The sequence below is a fragment of the Watersipora subatra genome, chromosome 2 (assembly GCF_963576615.1).
Source record: "Watersipora subatra chromosome 2, tzWatSuba1.1, whole genome shotgun sequence".
In the NCBI taxonomy this organism is placed as follows: domain Eukaryota; kingdom Metazoa; phylum Bryozoa; class Gymnolaemata; order Cheilostomatida; family Watersiporidae; genus Watersipora; species Watersipora subatra.
This window is the reverse complement of record NC_088709.1, coordinates 70,819,555-70,840,166: the sequence shown is the minus strand read 5'-3', so window position 1 is coordinate 70,840,166 and position 20,612 is coordinate 70,819,555. Positions and strand designations below refer to the sequence as shown.

At 37.4% G+C, this 20,612-nt stretch overlaps 1 protein-coding gene across 1 annotated transcript in view; it reads right to left on the bottom strand.

Moving 5' to 3' along the window:
- Positions 1-20,601, bottom strand: part of LOC137388951 (apoptosis inhibitor 5-like) — a 40,520-nt gene extending 19,919 nt beyond the window's left edge. The window contains exons 1-7 of the mRNA XM_068075460.1: positions 20,478-20,601; positions 19,135-19,296; positions 16,044-16,209; positions 15,010-15,161; positions 8,800-8,940; positions 7,809-7,874; positions 3,074-3,268 (exon numbers count right to left, since the gene is read on the bottom strand). Coding sequence (XP_067931561.1) covers positions 3,074-3,268; positions 7,809-7,874; positions 8,800-8,940; positions 15,010-15,161; positions 16,044-16,209; positions 19,135-19,296; positions 20,478-20,546 — 951 coding nt within the window. The 5' untranslated portion in view covers positions 20,547-20,601. The remainder of the gene's footprint in view (positions 1-3,073; positions 3,269-7,808; positions 7,875-8,799; positions 8,941-15,009; positions 15,162-16,043; positions 16,210-19,134; positions 19,297-20,477) is intronic.
- Between the last annotated feature and the right edge of the window lie 11 nt (positions 20,602-20,612).

Sequence of the window (20,612 nt, the reverse complement as noted above, 5' to 3'; positions counted from 1 at the left end):
GATTTTAATCTTGAAACATCCTGGCAGTCGGATCATCTCAAACATCAAAACCAATCACAAACGTTAGAAAAGTATTAATACTTTCTGATAAAATTTGCCAAAAGTTTGTAAAAGTTAATCTTTAACTAGAATATATTTTTCCATAAATATATATAAATATATTATAGTTAAGGATAAAATATACGTATAAATACCTATAAATAGTTGTTTGTGTGAAGCACTGTTGTCATCACCATTCTAAAGCAAATCTTGCACACAATTTATTTGAAATGAATAACATTAAATCGAGATTATGTCTATTGAAATATCTACTTCAAATCATTTGTGCATCGATTTTGTATCTACCTATGTAGACCAACATGTTTGTTTTGACAGAATGTATTACCGAGATGTCGGCAACACAAAATGGGGCATTTCGTTGGTCCGTGTAGCAAAGCGTTTATACTACAGACTGTGAGGTCCAGCAGCAGTTAATGTTTTACTAACAGCTTTGGAACTAGATAATAAGCGAGTAACAGCTTACTCAGTTTATAACATATCCTATAATCAGTATTGTATATTGCTAGTTTTACGAGGAAGTAATGAAGTTCATGAAGTACGGTGTATCACACCTCGGTTACGACATCCCTGTTTTAAGTTTTCTGCCTTACAATGTGGAACACGACATTTTTCTGTACCCTCTTTACTCCATTTTTCCACCATAGAACATCAACAAGAATGTTTCTTGAAATCCAAATTTGGCTTTAGGTGTGCTGAATCCGTCAGAATAATGAGGATGCCAGTGTGCTATTCGCCAAAATCTCTCCCACAATGCCTGTGTTCAGCACTCTTCGTGTTTCGTAAATGCTTGATATTGCGTGAGTTAAATGAAAATTAATGAAAAGCAGAAGTGAAAATTTATTATTCAGTTCACCATTTAATATAATATTTACTATAAACTCTAATTCTCCTATATAAATCTGTGATTTTGCGGGTCATCCCTGTGTCCAGTTAAAGCGATTAAAATTTACAAATGAAAAATCCGTGTGGCACTAGATTTAAACTTGTGACTAATGCGATAAGGAGTTTGCAAACCTAATCACCAGGCTAAGCCATTCTTATCACCCAAGCTATTTGATCTACAGTAACCTTATCACGATTGCAGGTTACAAGCTAAATGGAGATGTACTTTTTTATTATTTAATATTACCTTTTGTGTTTGTTTTTCTTTTTAAAACTTTAAAAGCTATTCCAAAATTCATTACCTTTTTTTTCATTTGTAATTTCAAATGCGACATTTCAATTTCAAATGTCCTGTTACCAGCTTCAATTTCTGGTACCTTCTCATGGCTATCGCTAAAAACTATAAAATATAAAACTTTTACACGTGAATTGTATTATCTCGAGTAGGAATTGCATCTACATTCTCTCTCCATTCAGTCAGACAAAGTATCAGACAAAAACAGTCCGACATCTCATTTTTACATTTGTACCGGTATCGAGAGGTACCAGTATCATCGTATTCAAAGTTTTGATGGATAGCTTCTGTTACAACAGAAATCTTTTTATACACACACTTTTATGTAATCATTGCTATTATTAATTCAACATATTCATGATTTTTATTTTGTTTTCTCAGTTCGTAATAATTGTATCAGTGTTGAATCATTTTTCATTGTAATCATTGTAGCAAAGCAAACTATCTAGCCATTCCTTGCTAATCATTGTAGCAAAGCAAACTATCCAGCCATTCCTTGCTAATCATTGTAGCAAAGCAAACTATCTAGCCATTCCTTGCTAATCATTGTAGCAAAGCAAACTATCTAGCCATTCCTTGCTAATTATTGTAGCAAAGCAAACTATCTAGCCATTCCTTGCTAATTATTGTAGCAAAGCAAACTATCTAGCCATTCCTTGCTAATCATCATAGCAAAGCAAACTATCTAGCCATTCCTTGCTAATTATTTCACATTTAAACATCTTTACAGTTGTTTTATTTTTTTCTTAATTTATTTGAACTGCACAAAACACTTCTCTCATGATATGAAGTTTCAAAGTTAAAATTTTAAATGTTGTACATGTTAAATCAAAATAAACTCTTTGTCCAGACTTAATTACCCGAACAACGTATTCACTAGTTACACGTATATAACTATATATATAACTTTAACTCGTTAACCATGGATCCTAAGATTGATAACAACGTTAAAGAAGAAACATAACCACAATCATAAGCAAATCATAACCTCTAAATACACTAAAGTTACTGTAGGTAACTATAGTTACTAAGGTTAACATATTCTTTTGTTACTAATTTTCAAAATGTACAGTATTTACATAAAATTTTGATGTTTTGTACCAGGGGTGTTTGCATTAGATGATTACTATGGGTTTCCATACCCCTCTATACGACATATTTGCCTTACGATGCCAAAACCACAACGAATTAATGTCATATGGCGAGGACCCACTGTATCAGAACGATGCCCTATGTATTGAAGAGTCTATGAAAGGAGCAGACCTTTAGAGACAATGAACTAGAACTGAACAGCCTTGTAAGTAGCCATTTCAGTGCAACTTTCTAAATATTTATATAAATCCCAGTCAACCCTATCAACACAGAAGAACCTTCCAGAATGTTTGAGACAATTCATAGAAGCTTCCCTCAAATTTTTTCTACAGATACCAGTAACTTGAGTATTGACTATAGAAACAATCAATTAGTGTTTCATAAACACACAAAAACTCGCAAACATAACAGAACATGAGAAGCATTATAAAGGAATTAGGCCTGTATATAAAAAACTATAAATAGTACTAGTAGTGTGATACACAGCGAAAGAACAACTCCCGGGCAGTGCCTGAATTGATAGAGGTAGTATTTTCCTTGTTAGTAAATGTTTGAGCACGCATAGACAGCCTCGGTGAAGCGTTTTCCTCTTACATAAACAGGTAAACTATCCAATCATATATACATGTTCTACAAGAACGGAAAGAGTCTATCAAGATTGGTCAATAATCCTACGAGTTAACGTATCGGCTAACATTCCATGCCCTGAAAAATACAGCGAGCAACTGCCGACAGCTGTCATACCTGAATAGCTACGTATAGATTCTTCAGACCCTCAGGCAGCTTCTCAAGGTCAGGACACCACTGTGACATGTCTGCCAGCTGTTTCAAGAGCTCCAGCTTGGTATCTTCCCCATCACCACTCGCACCGACCTTTGCAATCTGACCAACCACCTGATCAAGGTAGTACGCTACGAACTTCGTTGAGTGGACGTTTTTCTGAAAGTGAGTTAATCGTGTCATGAAAACATACCGACAAAAACTGTAAACAATATTAAGATTGGATTTTATGAGAATAGGCAAGTCACGGCAGTCACCACTAGTCTATACAAGCAATGCTTTTGTCTTTTCTTTGTTCATAGACCATTCATAGACAACTCCAAAATCATTCTATCTTCACCATCAAAAATTAGTTACCGCAACACCTCTAATTGAACGCCTTGGCGCACTATTTTTCATGATATTAATAATATTCATGAACGAGTGACATAAACAAAAACTACGTATAATACCTGCAGAAACAAAAATTAACGTTTTTAAAACAAAAATATTTGCATCATTTGCTCGTATAGTTGCATTCTGATTGTTGCTTTAGATGGAATGAACAACTTCTGATTGTCCAATACTTTCCACAATGTTTTCTGACATCAACTCTTCTTTTGCACTGCTGAACTAGTCGATATTAGCGTCCAAACAATTTTTTGGCAGAGAAAAACTTCTATACGTTGCATTAGCAAGTGCAACGCCTAAGAATTTTGCTCGCTAAACATAACCTTCGATCCAAAACTAGTTATTCACCTACTATCATAAATGTAAACCGTTTTTAAGCACGTAGCGTACATATACATCGAAGTATCAGAACCGTGTTAAACAAGGAACTACCGTTAGCCTGAGGCCGTTATTAATTATTTCTATGGCGTTGCGTTCAAAGTTTTAACAAAAAAAACGAATAGCCTCGGAGTTGGACTACGAGAGAATTAATTGTTATTGATGCAAACGATTCATTATTAATACGATTTTGTAAACGCTTTTCTACTGATCACTTGATATTATGGGTTCATAAAGATCGATGAATATCAAAGAGGCGGTCAAAAAGAGATGGCGTTCAATTAGAGCGTGGCGCTCTTCTTCTCAGCCTTTCTATCATAGTGGCGGTCAAATAGAAGTTTTACGGTCAAATAGAAGTTTTACGGTCAAATAGAAGTTTTACGGTCAAATAGAAGTTTTACGGTAAGTTTTCTTAGATTTACCACTAATGCATAGGCAGGGTACGGTAACTTCTTAATAACTTTGATTGTTACATAGTACTAGTTAAAGGTTGACTTGCAACAAATTCACATTACAGTTAGTTTTATCAAAAGATTCACCATATCTTACTCTGTTGTGTTGTAGGTGCCAAATATGTGGAAATGTGATTACAAGCTCTTAAAAGCTCAAAAACGAAAAGCCGTCGTAGATTGGAATCTATTCATTTCTCTGACATAGCCATGACAGTTTGGTTATTGTCTTGTCACGTGATGTTCTCACGTGAATTGAAAGGCCAATAAAAAGCTCAATATAAAACTTATCGTAGTACTAGTTTATGACAAACACTTCGGGTTTTACCGAAGACCCCGTATCAAATATAGATGCTAACGACTTTACAGTTTTGTTTCGGCCTGGTCTAATCGGCAAGTCGTAATCTGATCATGTGACCCAATACTTCGCAAATAATTTCTACAGTACTTTTCGATTATCACAAGTGACCAACAAGCCCGTCATGTTTATCAGACAATGATATGTAATCTTTCAAGCTAAGGCTAAAAAATTAAACAAATTTTTACGGTAAGTTATAAGATATCACTGCTAAAAGTGACAGCATTACAATGACGATAAAACAGACGCGTAAGAACAATAGACATGGTTTTATTGAATGCGTGAAGTATATTTGTGAAAATATTTCGACGAATAAGGTTGCATGAAAGTGTAAACAGAAACCATCTACCACCGCTACGTCACATTTGAGCCGTTTTGGAAAGAGAATCCAAACTACGACGGTCTCGTGTGGCTGCGATTAACTGTTCGTTTTTTAGCTTTCAAGAGTTTGTAATCACATTCCCACATATTTGCCACCTACAACACAACAGAGTAAGACATGGTGAATCTTTTGATATCAAATAACTGTAATGTGAATTTTGCTGCAGGTCAACCTTTAAGTTTTATTGACATAATCATTATATTTATGCATCTTTAGGCTTCTGCGTTTGGCAATAGACTTTTATGCGTAATGATGTATCAAATAGAGACTGAGAGACACTAGAGAATTATCAAGAGGATTAATTGGCAATTGGACAGATGTCGACACTGACTGACACTATGGGCAATGCAAGGCATTCATCTAGTATAGTTATAAAATAAAAATTTGCCTTCAAATTTAGAATGAAATAAAAAAATTGGAAGCTTCAAGATATTGCAAAGTGGGGCACAGGCGATAATATCATTGCAGGTTAATTGCAAGCAATATACGAGGTCTGAGCAATAAGTTCCCGGAATTGTGTTACCATGACTAGTAGTCTATGTCGGAGTTACTTTTCATGGTTGCAAACGAAAGAACAACTCCTAATTAGTTAGTACAGAAAGTTTTAGGCCAAAATTCTTAGTCGTTGCTAAGCAATATCAATACAATCACGGACTAGTTTGGATCATTCGGCGAATTTTTCAAAATGACCGATCAAAACGAACAACGCGTCTGTATAAAATGTTGTGCTAAACTCGGTAAATCACCATCAGATACCCTTCAAATGTTGCATACAGCCTTCGGAGATGAGTCCCTAAAGAAAACACAAGTCTATGAATGGCACAAACGGTTTATAAAAGGAAGAGAAGAGGTTGAAGACGATAAACGCTGTGGCGCTCCAACATCACGAAGGACTGTCACTGCTATTGACACTGTAAAGGCTATAGTCAACGCTGATCGTCGTGTTACTATACGAGAAGTAAGCCAACAAACTGGGCTTTCTTTTGGTACTATTCACAAAATATTAAAAGATGATCTTAACATGCATAGGGTAGCTGCAAAGTTTGTTCCACGTTTGCTGAATGATGATCAAAAGCAGAGAAGAATTGACATTTGTAGCAAACTTAAGACAGCAGTACTGCATGATCCCGACTTCCTAAAAACTGTTATAACAGCTGATGAAAGCTGGGTGTATGGGTACGACCCTGAAACCAAAATGCAGAGTTCACAGTGGAAGTCACCTGAGGCTCCTAGACCAAAGAAGGCGAGGATGTCACGGTCAGCGATCAAAACGCTTCTGGTTGTTTTCTTTGAGATTGATGGAATAGTACACAAAGAATTCTTACCTCCAGGAACTACTGTTAATCAGTATGTTTACAGAGATACCTTAAGGCGCTTGAAAGAAGGTATCAGGCGCAAAAGACTAGCTTTAGCGAAGCCAGGTGGTTGGAGGTTACATCACGATAACGCCCCAGCACACACATCGTTGACTGTGAATGAATTCTGTGCCAAACACTCCATCTCTATAGTGCCTCATCCCCCATACTCACCAGACCTTGCTCCCTGGGACTTCTGGTTGTTTCCAAAGTTAAAATTTTCCCTTAAAGGTGAACAATTTGAAGACATCGAATCAATTAAAAGAAATACAACTTCGGAGTTGCGGGCCCTGAAGAAAACGGACTTCTGTCACTGCATTGAGCAATGGCAGCGGCGTTGGACTAAATGTATAAACTCTCAAGGAATGTATTTTGAAGGAGACTAATTTAGTTTGTTTGTAAAACTATCTATATTGCAACAATACAGCCATTCCTGGAACTTGTTGATCAGACCTCGTATATCAATTGGTAGAGATATTTCTCGGCTTCCCTATGCATATCTATTTATAGATCTAAGGCAAGTTGGACGTAAGCTATAGGGGATTCATTGCATCAAAAAAGGGTTAATCTCGTTTTGCCCTTAGGAGAGTGAAAAATATAGGCGACATTCGCTTTGCCCGTAAAAGGGTTAAATTGGTCTTCCCAAAACTCTGACGATCTCTTTGAAAAATACAACGCCAGCCTGTATTTGAACACCACCTCTATTTGAACGTCACCTTTACTTAAACACCACTATAGGGGAAGGGTTAAAAATAGAGCGCCATGACGTTCAAATAGAAGTTGTACGGTATATTGATGATCAACATCGTAACAACACACCACTGACTACCATCTCGAAAACAAAACAACTTTATTTTTCCTAATCAATCACCACCTTTTCCTTTTAAAAAACAAGCATGCACTCATTTTTATCCTAGCATTTTTTATTAAGCTCATCTTCTGAACCAAAAACGAATGCATAAATTATAGTATGTCATCTTCCACTGATTGCCAAGACGATCCCTAATGTCACAAAATTAGAAATTTCTAGACTTGAAGAAAGCATCGATTTTTTTGGCTCTATCTCAGCTTTCATCTTGCTTATGAAAAAACTATTGACTAAAACGAGAAACCGAGGCTTCAGTTTATCAAAAAGGATTTTCACTAGAGTATTTTAGCCAATTATAATTAGCCAATTTTGATCGCATCAATGTTGACAATTACGAACACATGTATAATCATTGTCAGCCACATAGAGAGGGGAAGTACAGTATACTCCTCATCAGACCAGAAAGTCTAAACTAATACATGAACAATTATGAGAACTGAGTTTACATCCACAAATGCCATGATTGTGATCAGTATTGCACTGCGCAGGACCTCATGGAATATACCAAAGCAGACTCACCGAGAACAATGCCATGGCCTGCTGGGTGCATGCCAGCACCTTCTCTACACAATCTACATCAGTGGCCTACAACAACAAGTAGCCACTCAGGTGACTGCAACTCTGGTGCTTCAAATATTTCCTGTTATACAGAAGTGAATCTGATTTTTTTGCAAGAGTTCACTTCTCCTGTAGGTTGACACTAAGTATATCATATGATGGGGCACACCTCTGATCAGCGCTAAAATTAAATTTCTAATACAAATGTAAAATTTATGCGATATTTATCTCTAGACTAGCAATGATTACCCAAATGCAACGTTTAAAGTATCATGAATCATGGCAGTTTTTAAGTTGAAGTGAAGCAGCTAATTGAAAGTTAAAACTAAAATGTATGAAATATGAAACTAATAAAAGTGCAAAACCTGGCATGGGTTAACCTTCACTTCTATCATTTCCTTAGCATCTGAAACCTATGCATTGTTGAGCTCGTTATTCTTCTTTATATTAGAGAAACACTTTGACCCTTTGAGACAAACAGGTGAAAGTATATGTAATAATAAAAAGCTCTTTTTATTTATTAATACACCATTAATTTAAATTTTTATTTATTCTCACTTTATTAATTTTATTTTTTAAATATATTTTTATTTGCGTTCACTATAAGTTTTTCTATAAGTTTCCTATTTAACAAGACCATTTACTGCCTGATGAATTATTGCTAACAGATGAGAAGACTGTGTGTCAGCTTCAAGATAGACCAACTCCAAAAAGAAACCGCAAGAAAAAACTGTTTGCAACTCCAAAATTGTACAATGTTCTAGTCATTGTAGAGACTATTGACACTCATTGTAAACTACTCACTGTTACTATAACTCATTGTAAACTACTCAATGTTACTATAACTCATTGTAAACTACTCACTGTTACTATAACTCATTGTAAACTACTCAATATTACTATAACAAAAGAGTACAAAACACCAGACTGACCAGAACCAATAGATACTCACATCAAAGTTGCAGTCAAAGCCAGCCTGGAGAGAGATAATATCAACAAGGTGTTGCCTTCCTTGTAGCGTCTGCATGCACCTGAGGCCCGAGAGGATAGACATGAACATGAGAAACTCATCGGCAGTAACATCTTCCAGTACCTGCAATTCAGTCAGCAATAAAAATCTCAGGCTATTTTTCGTTAATCTGCGTTCACGCCAGCCGATTTCATGCCGATTGGGCCCACTGGCTAAGAATCACCAAGCAAGCCCAAGACCAATTTTGTCCAGAGAACAATTTTCTTGGACTGTGCCCGATCGCTGGGCGATTCTAGACCAATTTTCTATTTTAGTAGACAATAAAATCACTTTCACAGAAACTAACAGATTGTCATTTAAAGTGAACGCCAAATTTGTTTTCACATTTGTGCATGCTTTTCGTCATAGCTTCAAACACGAATAATAATTTTGTAGAGGCCCCTGAATGCCCTCCGTAAAGCCCCTGAAGGGTGCTATCAACTGAATTATTTCGCTCATTCAATTATTATAGCAATGGTACTTGGAGCATCTGCTTCAATTATTATGCCGTTGCTATAATAATTGAAGTAGATGATGTTAACGAAAGATCATCCTCCCTATATTTATCCATTATTAGTTATGAACTAGACAGAGCAAAATAATTGATAAACTTGCTAAAAATTCCATGAGAAACTTCATAGAAAACAGTCAACAAAATATAAATCTTGACTCATTAAAAATACGTCAGCTAAAGGTATCTGACCCTGCAAATAGAAAATCACATAGTCGCCCAATCTCAATCCAACCTCGTCCTGGTGTGAAAGGAAAAAATCGGACCAATAACTCCCATAAAATCGTTGCAATATCAGGCACAAAAACTCTGTTTGAAAGTCAGCTGGTGTGAATGCAGCTTTAGAGAGCACATGTACCACTAAAGAACTTCATATTATATTACCATATATGAGATAGAAGCAATAGAAACTTTCTGACCAGACTGACCAAAGCAAAAATATCTCAGGCCATATCTCTTTTTGTGGATTTAACTAACAAACTTCAGCTGGAAATAAAAGTTTGAATGTTTCTGGTAGACGTGAGAAGAAAACTCCAGTACAAGTACTTTTACTCAAGTAAAATATCTTTGAATTGAAACATAAATGTGAAATGTTGATTTGAACCGACCAGTTATCAAAACAATTATCTTTATAGAACTAAGTATGAATTTCAGTAGAGTTGAATGTATTAAATTGGGTTAGCTTTATGGCACAAAGATGTAATTGTATGGTGAAGCATAAGGTAGCATTAGCAGTGCAGCACAGCATTAGCAGTGCAGCACAGCATTAGCAGTGCAGCACAGCATTAGCAGTGCAGCACAGCATTAGCAGTGCAGCACAGCATTAGCAGTGCAGCACAGCATTAGCAGTGCAGCACAGCATTAGCAGTGCAGCACAGCATTAGCAGTGCAGCACAGCATTAGCAGTGCAGCACAGCATTAGCAGTGCAGCACAGCATTAGCAGTGCAGCACAGCATTAGCAGTGCAGCACAGCATTAGCAGTGCAGCACAGCATTAGCAGTGCAGCACAGCATTAGCAGTGCAGCACAGCATTAGCAGTGCAGCACAGCATTAGCAGTGCAGCACAGCATTAGCAGTGCAGCACAGCATTAGCAGTGCAGCACAGCATTAGCAGTGCAGCACAGCATTAGCAGTGCAGCACAGCATTAGCAGTGCAGCACAGCATTAGCAGTGCAGCACAGCATTAGCAGTGCAGCACAGCATTAGCAGTGCAGCACAGCATTAGCAGTGCAGCACAGCATTAGCAGTGCAGCACAGCATTAGCAGTGCAGCACAGCATTAGCAGTGCAGCACAGCATTAGCAGTGCAGCACAGCATTAGCAGTGCAGCACAGCATTAGCAGTGCAGCACAGCATTAGCAGTGCAGCACAGCATTAGCAGTGCAGCACAGCATTAGCAGTGCAGCACAGCATTAGCAGTGCAGCACAGCATTAGCAGTGCAGCACAGCATTAGCAGTGCAGCACAGCATTAGCAGTGCAGCACAGCATTAGCAGTGCAGCACAGCATTAGCAGTGCAGCACAGCATTAGCAGTGCAGCACAGCATTAGCAGTGCAGCACAGCATTAGCAGTGCAGCACAGCATTAGCAGTGCAGCACAGCATTAGCAGTGCAGCACAGCATTAGCAGTGCAGCACAGCATTAGCAGTGCAGCACAGCATTAGCAGTGCAGCACAGCATTAGCAGTGCAGCACAGCATTAGCAGTGCAGCACAGCATTAGCAGTGCAGCACAGCATTAGCAGTGCAGCACAGCATTAGCAGTGCAGCACAGCATTAGCAGTGCAGCACAGCATTAGCAGTGCAGCACAGCATTAGCAGTGCAGCACAGCATTAGCAGTGCAGCACAGCATTAGCAGTGCAGCACAGCATTAGCAGTGCAGCACAGCATTAGCAGTGCAGCACAGCATTAGCAGTGCAGCACAGCATTAGCAGTGCAGCACAGCATTAGCAGTGCAGCACAGCATTAGCAGTGCAGCACAGCATTAGCAGTACAGCACACATAGCGCACACATAGCATAAATGCTACACTTAGTTTAGAAATTTAGGAATTGTCTTCTTATCATCTAGATTAGGGAAGACAATTCCTACAATAATCATTGTAAGAATGTTTTACAATGGCATAATCAATTGATTATGCCATCTTTTACAATAGTTTCCTTGAATTACGTAAACCAAGCAATGTTTCAACACCACTGTTTCTTAAAATCGATCGAATGAACTAATATTCTAATAACAGTTTGGTCAACGAGCTACAAACTTCTATTGTCTGCACCATTCATATAAAAAATTTAATTAAAAATGAACTTCTGTGCCACATCTGTTTTTGTACATCAAACTAGTGAATTGTTTATTACCAAGTAATAAAGCAAAGTAGGAAAATTAGCAGTTGGATATGTGGTACAACAATATTTACCATCGCTACAAAGCATTTTAATGGTTTGCATTGACCAGCACATCACTGGATAAGTTATGGATTACAAAAATGTTAAGCAAGCATTGATAAATGCATAGACTTACGAAGGCATACACTAGCTTGTCTACGTAATAGCACGGCTTCACTGTGTTCATCAGTTCTTGGCAATCGAAAATTTGGCCTTTCGATCATAAATGAAAACAACATTGCTATATAAACTAAGTCTATTAAAGGCATAGAGAAGGTGGCCGGTTTCAAGAGAGAAGTTAGGTTGTATCTTTTAACATGTGAATAAAACCGATGCCGACAAGCCCAACACCACGACTAGCTATGCTATTGCGTATTATGGGCTTCATCACTCCTCCAGCTTTTTTCTTTTGCTCAACTAATTTTGTTGTTGAAAATAAATCACAAATCAGCGTATAAGACGAAGTCTATTCATTTGATGTAAAATGTCTGGTTTGGACATGTACTTGCCAAATAGGTTGATCCCTTCTCTGACTCAATTCACTTGATCGAAAAATTTCCATCCACATCAGAGAAACGTGGTGTGTAGATGAGGAAACTGCTATCAATAATCTACCGCGTCATCAGATACCCAGATTTTTTGCCGTCATTGGCAATACAAGAAACTAAGGAATGAGCGGAGCTATTCCTTAGTTTCCAACGCCCCGACTAGCTATGCTATTGCATATTATGGGCTTCATCACTCCTCCAGCTTTTTGCTTTTGCTCAGCTAATTTTGTTGATGAAAATAAATCACAAATCAAATCACAAATCATAAACTAAAGAGCAACTTTCTTTTCTCACATGGCGTGGTTGACTAGTAGTGCGAAAGGTCAAGATTAAACCAGATAGCAACCTGATCAAGGAACGGCCAAGAAAAGTATTTTCATCACAAGGTGTATTCAGTGACTTGACCACATTTTTGTCAGGTAACACCGCTAATTGCAAACGCAGAACAAGGTAAACAGAATCGCTATCGGTCATAAAAATGATCAGCAAAGGTATAAGAAGAGGTACGAGCATATTATGTTGTGGCCACTATCGGCTAAACATCAAGGCTCATTTTACCAATGCCCTAATTATTAACCACAGAAAAGTGGGCTAATTCTGCTCTTGATGTACATTTTATGTGTAGTTTACTTTATAATTAAATTTATGCATGTAGATTTTATTGCCTTTATGAGCATCCTTTAACAGGTGACCCAAACATGAGATCACAGATGATTACAAAAAAAACTAATGTTATATGGCTGTAGGGTGACATCAACAACTGTCTTATCATCCCAAGAGAACCGGATAATGATTTTTTACCAGGGTTATGAGGCGTTAGTACAGCACTACATCATAGCAATAATTTTGCTGTGCATTATACTTTCTAATGAGTAGTTGACCTTTACTGATGCAGTAACTGCATTCCTATTTCAAATTGCCCACTGCGACCTACTGCATATTTACTTCCATTACGCATTACCCGAAACCCAACATCTCATGCCTGCCGTAAATGCACATTCTTCAAGACTTGAAACTGTATGTGTATTGCAACTATGCATTAGTATGACATTGATACAGTGGATAAACTGACACTGTTGTTTTCCAAGCATCTGTACTGCATTGTACAAAACTGTCTGATGCTACTTGTAACAAGCTCATAAATTTGTGCTCTAACTTCCACATCATTTTAGCATAGGCATTATTACCACTCCAATTAATAAAATGTGGGTCTTTGTATTGTATTCTTTGCATATTTGTAAAAACATTTGCTGGAGCGCTATTTAGGTACAAAGGAACACTCCAGAAAACATATGTCTTCTTCATCGGATATCCGCATAACAATGGTATACATGTGTAACATACTTTATAGATAGATTTATAGACGTAGATTGTGGCCTCTGATAATTTTTTATTGTTTCTTTCATGTGATGAAGGTGGATCAAACAGCGGTGATTATTAGAGCTTTAAGGAGCTGTGACAGAAACCAACTACCATTTCACCGAATGGTTGATGTACAAATAACTCGCCCATTGAAGAATAATTTCCGCTTGAAACAATTGCTCAAAAAGGAACTCTGGGTCAACCACAAAGCATTAGAGTTTTGTAGTCAACTATCTAGCTGGCTAAGTAAACGATACTGCTGCTGAGAGCAATGAATTGTCTCCTGTCTGGAATGGTTTTTGTAGAGCTGTATTTAGGATAGCCTCAGGTGTCATGACAACACAGTTTACTGCTAAGGTACGTTGTTATGGCATTGTTAGAGAATTTTGATCTATTGCGTGTCACTGTCCATCAATACAAGCAACATTATACCGTTAATACAATAGTATGAGCATTAGCAATGTGTAATATTACTTGAACTTTTGTTTCCATATTATTAAACTATTTTCGGCAGCACTAGAATAATGAAAACATGAGAAATTTACAAAATTTGTCAAGTGCCCAAAGCTTTTCAGTCAAATGTAACTCGGAGGTTATTTCATTTAAGTGCACTGGTCATAATCACCAAATAGTCAGTGCGAACGTGGTGCCAGCAAGTCATACTGTTATGTCATTGGCTAGACTTGGTGTGCAATCCTATCCACTAAGGCATTTATTAGCCATTATGTACTCAACAGGACAATAAATTCACGCAAATTCGACACGAGCAAAGAAAGCCACAAATCGCTAGTTGAGGAATATCTGAACTGGCAACAACTGCTATCTTAATTTAGATTGAAACGTACTTATGAAAGACAATTATGATTGGGAAGGTAAATATCATCTGTCAAGGACAAAAAGGATTAAATATTTTGCCCTACAACAAGTTATGTAACGGTTTATGTAATGTTTAAGTACGCGAGGAAAAGACTACATTTCCAATATAAATTTTATTTGAAGAAAAATGCCATGAAAAGGCTGAATTCAATTGAATGCTCGTCTTGAATATACATGTACATCTCCGACGTAGCTGCCAGCAATATATGGGAAGCTGCTAGCCGCCGATAGTGGAACCACATTTAAAACAAACGAATTTTTTCACTAACTGCTAGCACCAGCTCATCGGACAATGACAATACCTTCCTAGCTTAGCCGAACTATTTTGAAGAGGGAGGCATCCAAGGTTGACTTCAATTTGTATTAACAAAAAGATGCTTTTACACATCATAGCAGAACATTGACAGAAACAACGAAGGACTGGTTAACTGAACGAAGGAAAAATTAAACACTCAAGAAAAAATGGAGAGATCACCTTTTTAGATTCCTCAACAACGAGCTCCTCAATTTTGTTCGTGACCAATTCCTCTCCCATTAGTTTTAGCTTGATTGAGAGAAATTTGATGGCTTTCTCTCGGATAGGATCATCTCCATTGATTATCTGACTGAAAATCCCTTGCAAGGCCCCTAAACAGATATACCAACGTCTGACTGAAAAACCCTTTGCAAGGCCCCTAAACAGATATACCAACATCTGAATGAAAACCTTTTGCAAGGCCCCTAAACAGATATACCAACATCTGAATGAAAACCCTTTGCAAGGCCCCAAAGGGGCTACCTATAGCAACATACTGGTTATAAAATAATGCACCTAAATAAATGTTAGTGTCTACACGAATCTATCCATTTTGTTTAGCAGTGTCCACCTAATTAAACTGTATGAACAGACGACTTTAGTGGAGCATGTTTAAACAAGTTAAAATAGCATCTAAACTTACCTTTGAAATTTGAAGTTGAACACTAAACAATTGTTAAATCATACATGTACTCACAAAAAAAAATCTTAATTTTTTGTAAAAAAAATGAATAAGATTTTTTTGATATGTTTATATCAATTCATATAATTATGTTTATATATTTATCTGAAAGTCTGTATGTTGAGTGTATGTCTAGCTACAGTGATTAAAATCCAGCAGCGAAAAATATACATCGCACTAGATTAGAACTTCCAACAGCCAGTTCAGTTCACAAGGCCAAAATCTAACTCGTTAAGCTACACAGCATATAACACCTTAATTAGACAGATAGTCATTACATCGACACTGTGTTATGCGCAACATCACTAAAGCTTGCATGGCTCTTAATAGCAAGTTTAGCAATACACCAGCTCACTCAAATTAGCCAAAGGCAACTACATTCTAGTCACTGTTTATAAACTGTTTTTATTCCCCATGCAATGCTGGGTATTCTCAAGTATGATACATTTTGTGATATTTTCTTGACTATTTAAATAAGGAGAATTGTGAAAACATGTGCCCAGAGAGGAAAAGCTTAGGATATTCTTGAAACCTTTCATATCGCTCCTCATAAGTGTTAGTAGGGCATTCTGTACAAGATTGTGCTCGCCACTGTCATCTGTCTGCAAAAGCTGCGTCAACACATCAGCAATCCTAGGCAAGTTCTCTGGTGACTCCTTGCATATAGCTGGAAGGTCCCTTATAGCCTGTTTACGTATCTAAAAACGGACCATTTCACACTTACTTCGCAATACATACCTCCACCAAGATCTGTAGTCATGAAAAGTAAAGCATTAAGAAACAGCTAACAGTTAGTCAATGTAAAAGATCTTAGACAATAATTTTGTGTATTCTATCATTAGTAAGTGTCCATGTAGTGATAGTGTAGTGAGACATCTCCATATAATGCCGCAATGCCATTGTGGAAACAGGAAACAGTCGTGTCGCTCTCATTCTGTTGTGATTTAGTGTTAGTTTGGAAGCAAAACACCTGTGTGAGGTGCAATCTCTGTGCTATGGAAACAGCCTTAACGACCAATGACGGCGCACTTGTGCGTGCGCATAGGTCTTTCTTTATTGTTACTTCATATGCAGAAAGTGTTGTTGTTTAAACACACTAATCTATCTGTTTTTACTAGAAACTGACAATAGTAGAAGAGAAGGCTGAAGAAGGACCAACACCGAAATCATCAACTAGTGTCGTGTACATAACAAATAGCGCCATAAGCAGTAATTTTGTCTTCTGATCACTCATGGTTTGTTTTGTCCTTGACATTTTAAAAATACAACCTTGACATAAAGCGTCGCACAACCATTGCTCCACTACAGCACCCTATAAAAACATGATCTGTTGTAGGCTCAGCGAGTGCTTCAGCACTAGCACACCCAGGTGTCACTACACTATCTCTGTATGGAAGCTTAGTACATATCGATGACATCGTGTAATATCAGCATACATGGAGGCATGGATTATAGAGTGCAGAAAGCTAACAGCAGCTGTTACATACTAGTAACAAATATTCTTGTTAAATAAGCCCTGAGAATCTCTAAAAAGCTGAAGCTATAATTATAAGGCTCCATTTACAACAGATGACATCTCCTCACAGAGGGAAACGACACACAAGGAGAAACTATCGTCTCTATAGCTATGACGTTGACCAAGATCTGCAACTTTGCAAACTTGTTAATAATGTAACTATCTCAACCTTATAACAAAGCATCGACTTAGGAGAGTCTCTGAAATTAGTCTTTGCGCTGAGGTAACAAAGAAAGAGCAATTATCAAATAGTAAGTCAATGGATCAATTACTGCTATTTCAGATACCTATGACAATGGTTTAAGCTTAAATACGCGTATCGTGTAATCCCCTTGTCCCGGAGGAACCACCTGGAGACTGAAGAAATGGCATCAACTGTTCCTGAGCATTCCACTTAATAAATGACCAGAATGTCTGCGTAGCATATTGGTACAGATCTGCTATAATGGCAATGTAATGGTTAGCAAATAAATTTTTAACCTCAAAGCTAGTAGAATGCTTACCAGGGAAGTCTCACCAAATGGGGCTACCAATAAATCTAACAAGTTGGTGTTTTTCTTGATGCTAAACCAAATAAGTTCCAAAAAGGTTGTGCAGGTCTTCACTTTATTTTTCACTGTAAGATTTTTGGCTAAAATATAGCCTGCAAACATTACTTCGCGGATGGAAAAATGTTATTCGACATCAAATATCATAGGTCCAAGTTTGACTGTTTTTCATAAACGCAAATGGTTCATCTTCATATAAAGCAAATGACTGTGAGTCTCATCGAGCGCGTCCAAAAACTTCTAATAGCGTAATTAGTAGCATTTTAAACAGTATAATATGTTTATGAAAAGCTAGTATAATTTCGTCAAACTTAAAGGCTGGTTCACACTAAATCGTCGTTTCTCGGGGTTGATGCTACAATACCTCGATGATCATCAATGATAACAATGTTCACGCTATCACAAACCCATTCGCGTTTGCATCAGCAAATACTCTGTGAAGTAGTGTTCTCCATTCTTTTTTAATTTTTTGAAAAGAAACCTCTTTGATTTTGCGTGCTCGAAATAAATAGTAGTCACGCAGCAACTATCATAAATGGAAATAAATAAATCATGCAATCCTCGCCGCGAATTACTATCACAGACATGGTTCACATTGTACAGCTGTTGTCGACGCTCGGCAAACTATCGAAAAAGTTGGATATGTCGGGAAAGTTTGACAGCTGCAAACTCGCCCAACATATCCACGTTGTTTCATCGATGCTACAGGTCCCTGGTGCACATAGTAGACAATGAATGCCGAAATGACAACGGCGATATAGTGCGAACCAGCCTTTAGCTAGGTCATAATGCCTGCAACAACATCACATTTGTGCTTGGACTGCTGGTAATGAATTTTTGATAAAACTTGATGATCATCAAGCATCTCTTTGTGGAACTCATTTTGATGAATAGTTCTCTTTGAACGAAAAAATATGTTGTTAACCTGATTGCTAGTTAACCACTTGGCTTCCATGACAGTCAAATATACTATTTTTGGTTTTAAATATATGTATGTTGCAACATGACTAAATCATATTCTATCATCCATGCAAATCAGAGCAAAAGGTTCGGTTTATGTGTGAGCAACAAATAGATAAGGCTGGTTCCCATATAGGCCGCAAAAGGCCTCCCCGCACTGTCACTATGAAATGGGAACCTACGCTCCAGGTACTGCAGTTAGCTGAGCCCAGTGATTGCAAGAGTAGAAGGTTGTTTTAAATTTTTTAATTAACCTTAAATGACTTTCTGAAACAGCTTGGCCATGCGATCACTAGTGACACAACTTTATGGGAACATACGCCACTGAGCCTCATGCCGCGAGGGTTTGCTGCAAAAAATTGGCGCCAGGGTCTCACTGCTGATGTGACAATTGCACTTGCAACAACGGAATCTTTTAACTGCTAAGATAGCTATTTTTATGCTGATATTTGCTCTAGGCAACATTCTTTCCCATGATCTGTATATATTTATTTCGTGTTAAACTTACATGGATATATGTATTTAGCATCAGGAACCAGCCTCATAAACGCGGATCTTCAATGAAAGATAATAATCATAACAGACATAACCAGCCTTACATTAACATCCTCATCCTCGCAGAGATCAAGTTGAGCATTCATGGCTTTCTCTGTGTGCTGAGGAAAGTACTTAAAGAAGCGAGAGATGAGCTGTGAGGCGAGACGTTTTTCGGCGGAACCACCTTTGACGGATGCGATAATGGACAGGAACTCCTTTTCATACTGCAATGAAAAGAAGATTATTATAAGAACTATATGGAACTGTTCAAACACAGCACAACAGCAAACATCGCAAATCTTAGCAAAACATGATTCTTTTGTTTTACTGAAATTTGTACCACTCCAGTCCAACATCTATATCATATCATTGGCCATTTAGATGTAAAACAAGCTAGCAACTTCAGCAATATATATATTTAAATCTCAAAGTTTGTGTAATCCGGTTTGTTTAGCTATAGCTATTAAAATGAAGAATCCGTATCACACAAGATTTGATCTCAGAACCTCCCGTTCACCAGGAAATATTTTACCAATTAAGCTACGTGAGATTGATAGATTAAATAGGCGATATATGACGCAATGTGGGTGCATATACGCATACCGCTCTGCGTACGGCACAATGTCATTTTCTGCTTGCTCTCATTGCTCTTATTAGTAACTACTCAAAGTACTAGCTTACTCAAATTAGCCATTGAAAATGTGCCAGGCTAATGGCAAGCAACTACATCACCTGCCACTGCTTATAAACTGATTTTTAATACCTGTACAATGCTGGGCATTCCGCTAGTAGGCCGATAAACTTCAATATTTTAGGAGAATTTTACGAAAGCGGAACCAAGTTAATGAACATTTAGGGCAAAAAGAGTTTTGTGTTCATGCTTTGATTCAATCAATCATGATTGATTATTGAATGGTAAGACATTGAAAAACTGGTATATTTATAATGCCTATTCTTTGATATGTATGCTATCAGACATGAAATGTTGCATGCCATATATTTCGCTTCCCACGTAGCTCATCTTGAAATCTGATGAAACTTATCTTGACTATCTGACACTTAAAAGGTCTCTCAATCATCAGTAATCTCAAAATCAAACTATTCTGAACTTTCTACAATGTATAAATTTTTGTAATGTTCACCCTTGTATAATTGTTGTTTTATACAGAGCTCATAGGCTTGCAGAATGTCTGATTTAGTGAAGATATTATTACAGACATTCATAAAGAGTTAATCTTAAATCGTAATAAAACATGTAAACTTGATCGTGATTTTTAAATCCAAAATACATCAAAACATGGATTTCAAATACCGGGGTAATAGGCGGTTGCACGCGTTAGGGCTGTTCGTGTAGGGTTCCGATTTTTAGGGACAAATATGAAGTGTCGATTATACTAATATTCACCTGGCCAGCTTTTTCCTTAGAATCTGTTAAAGTTTCATAATATTTGTAGAGTTCTTCTATTGAAGCCATTGTATGGCAGCGGTAAAGTAAAAAACTTTAGTGAAAAGCAGCAAAGCAAGAACGCACAAAATGCGC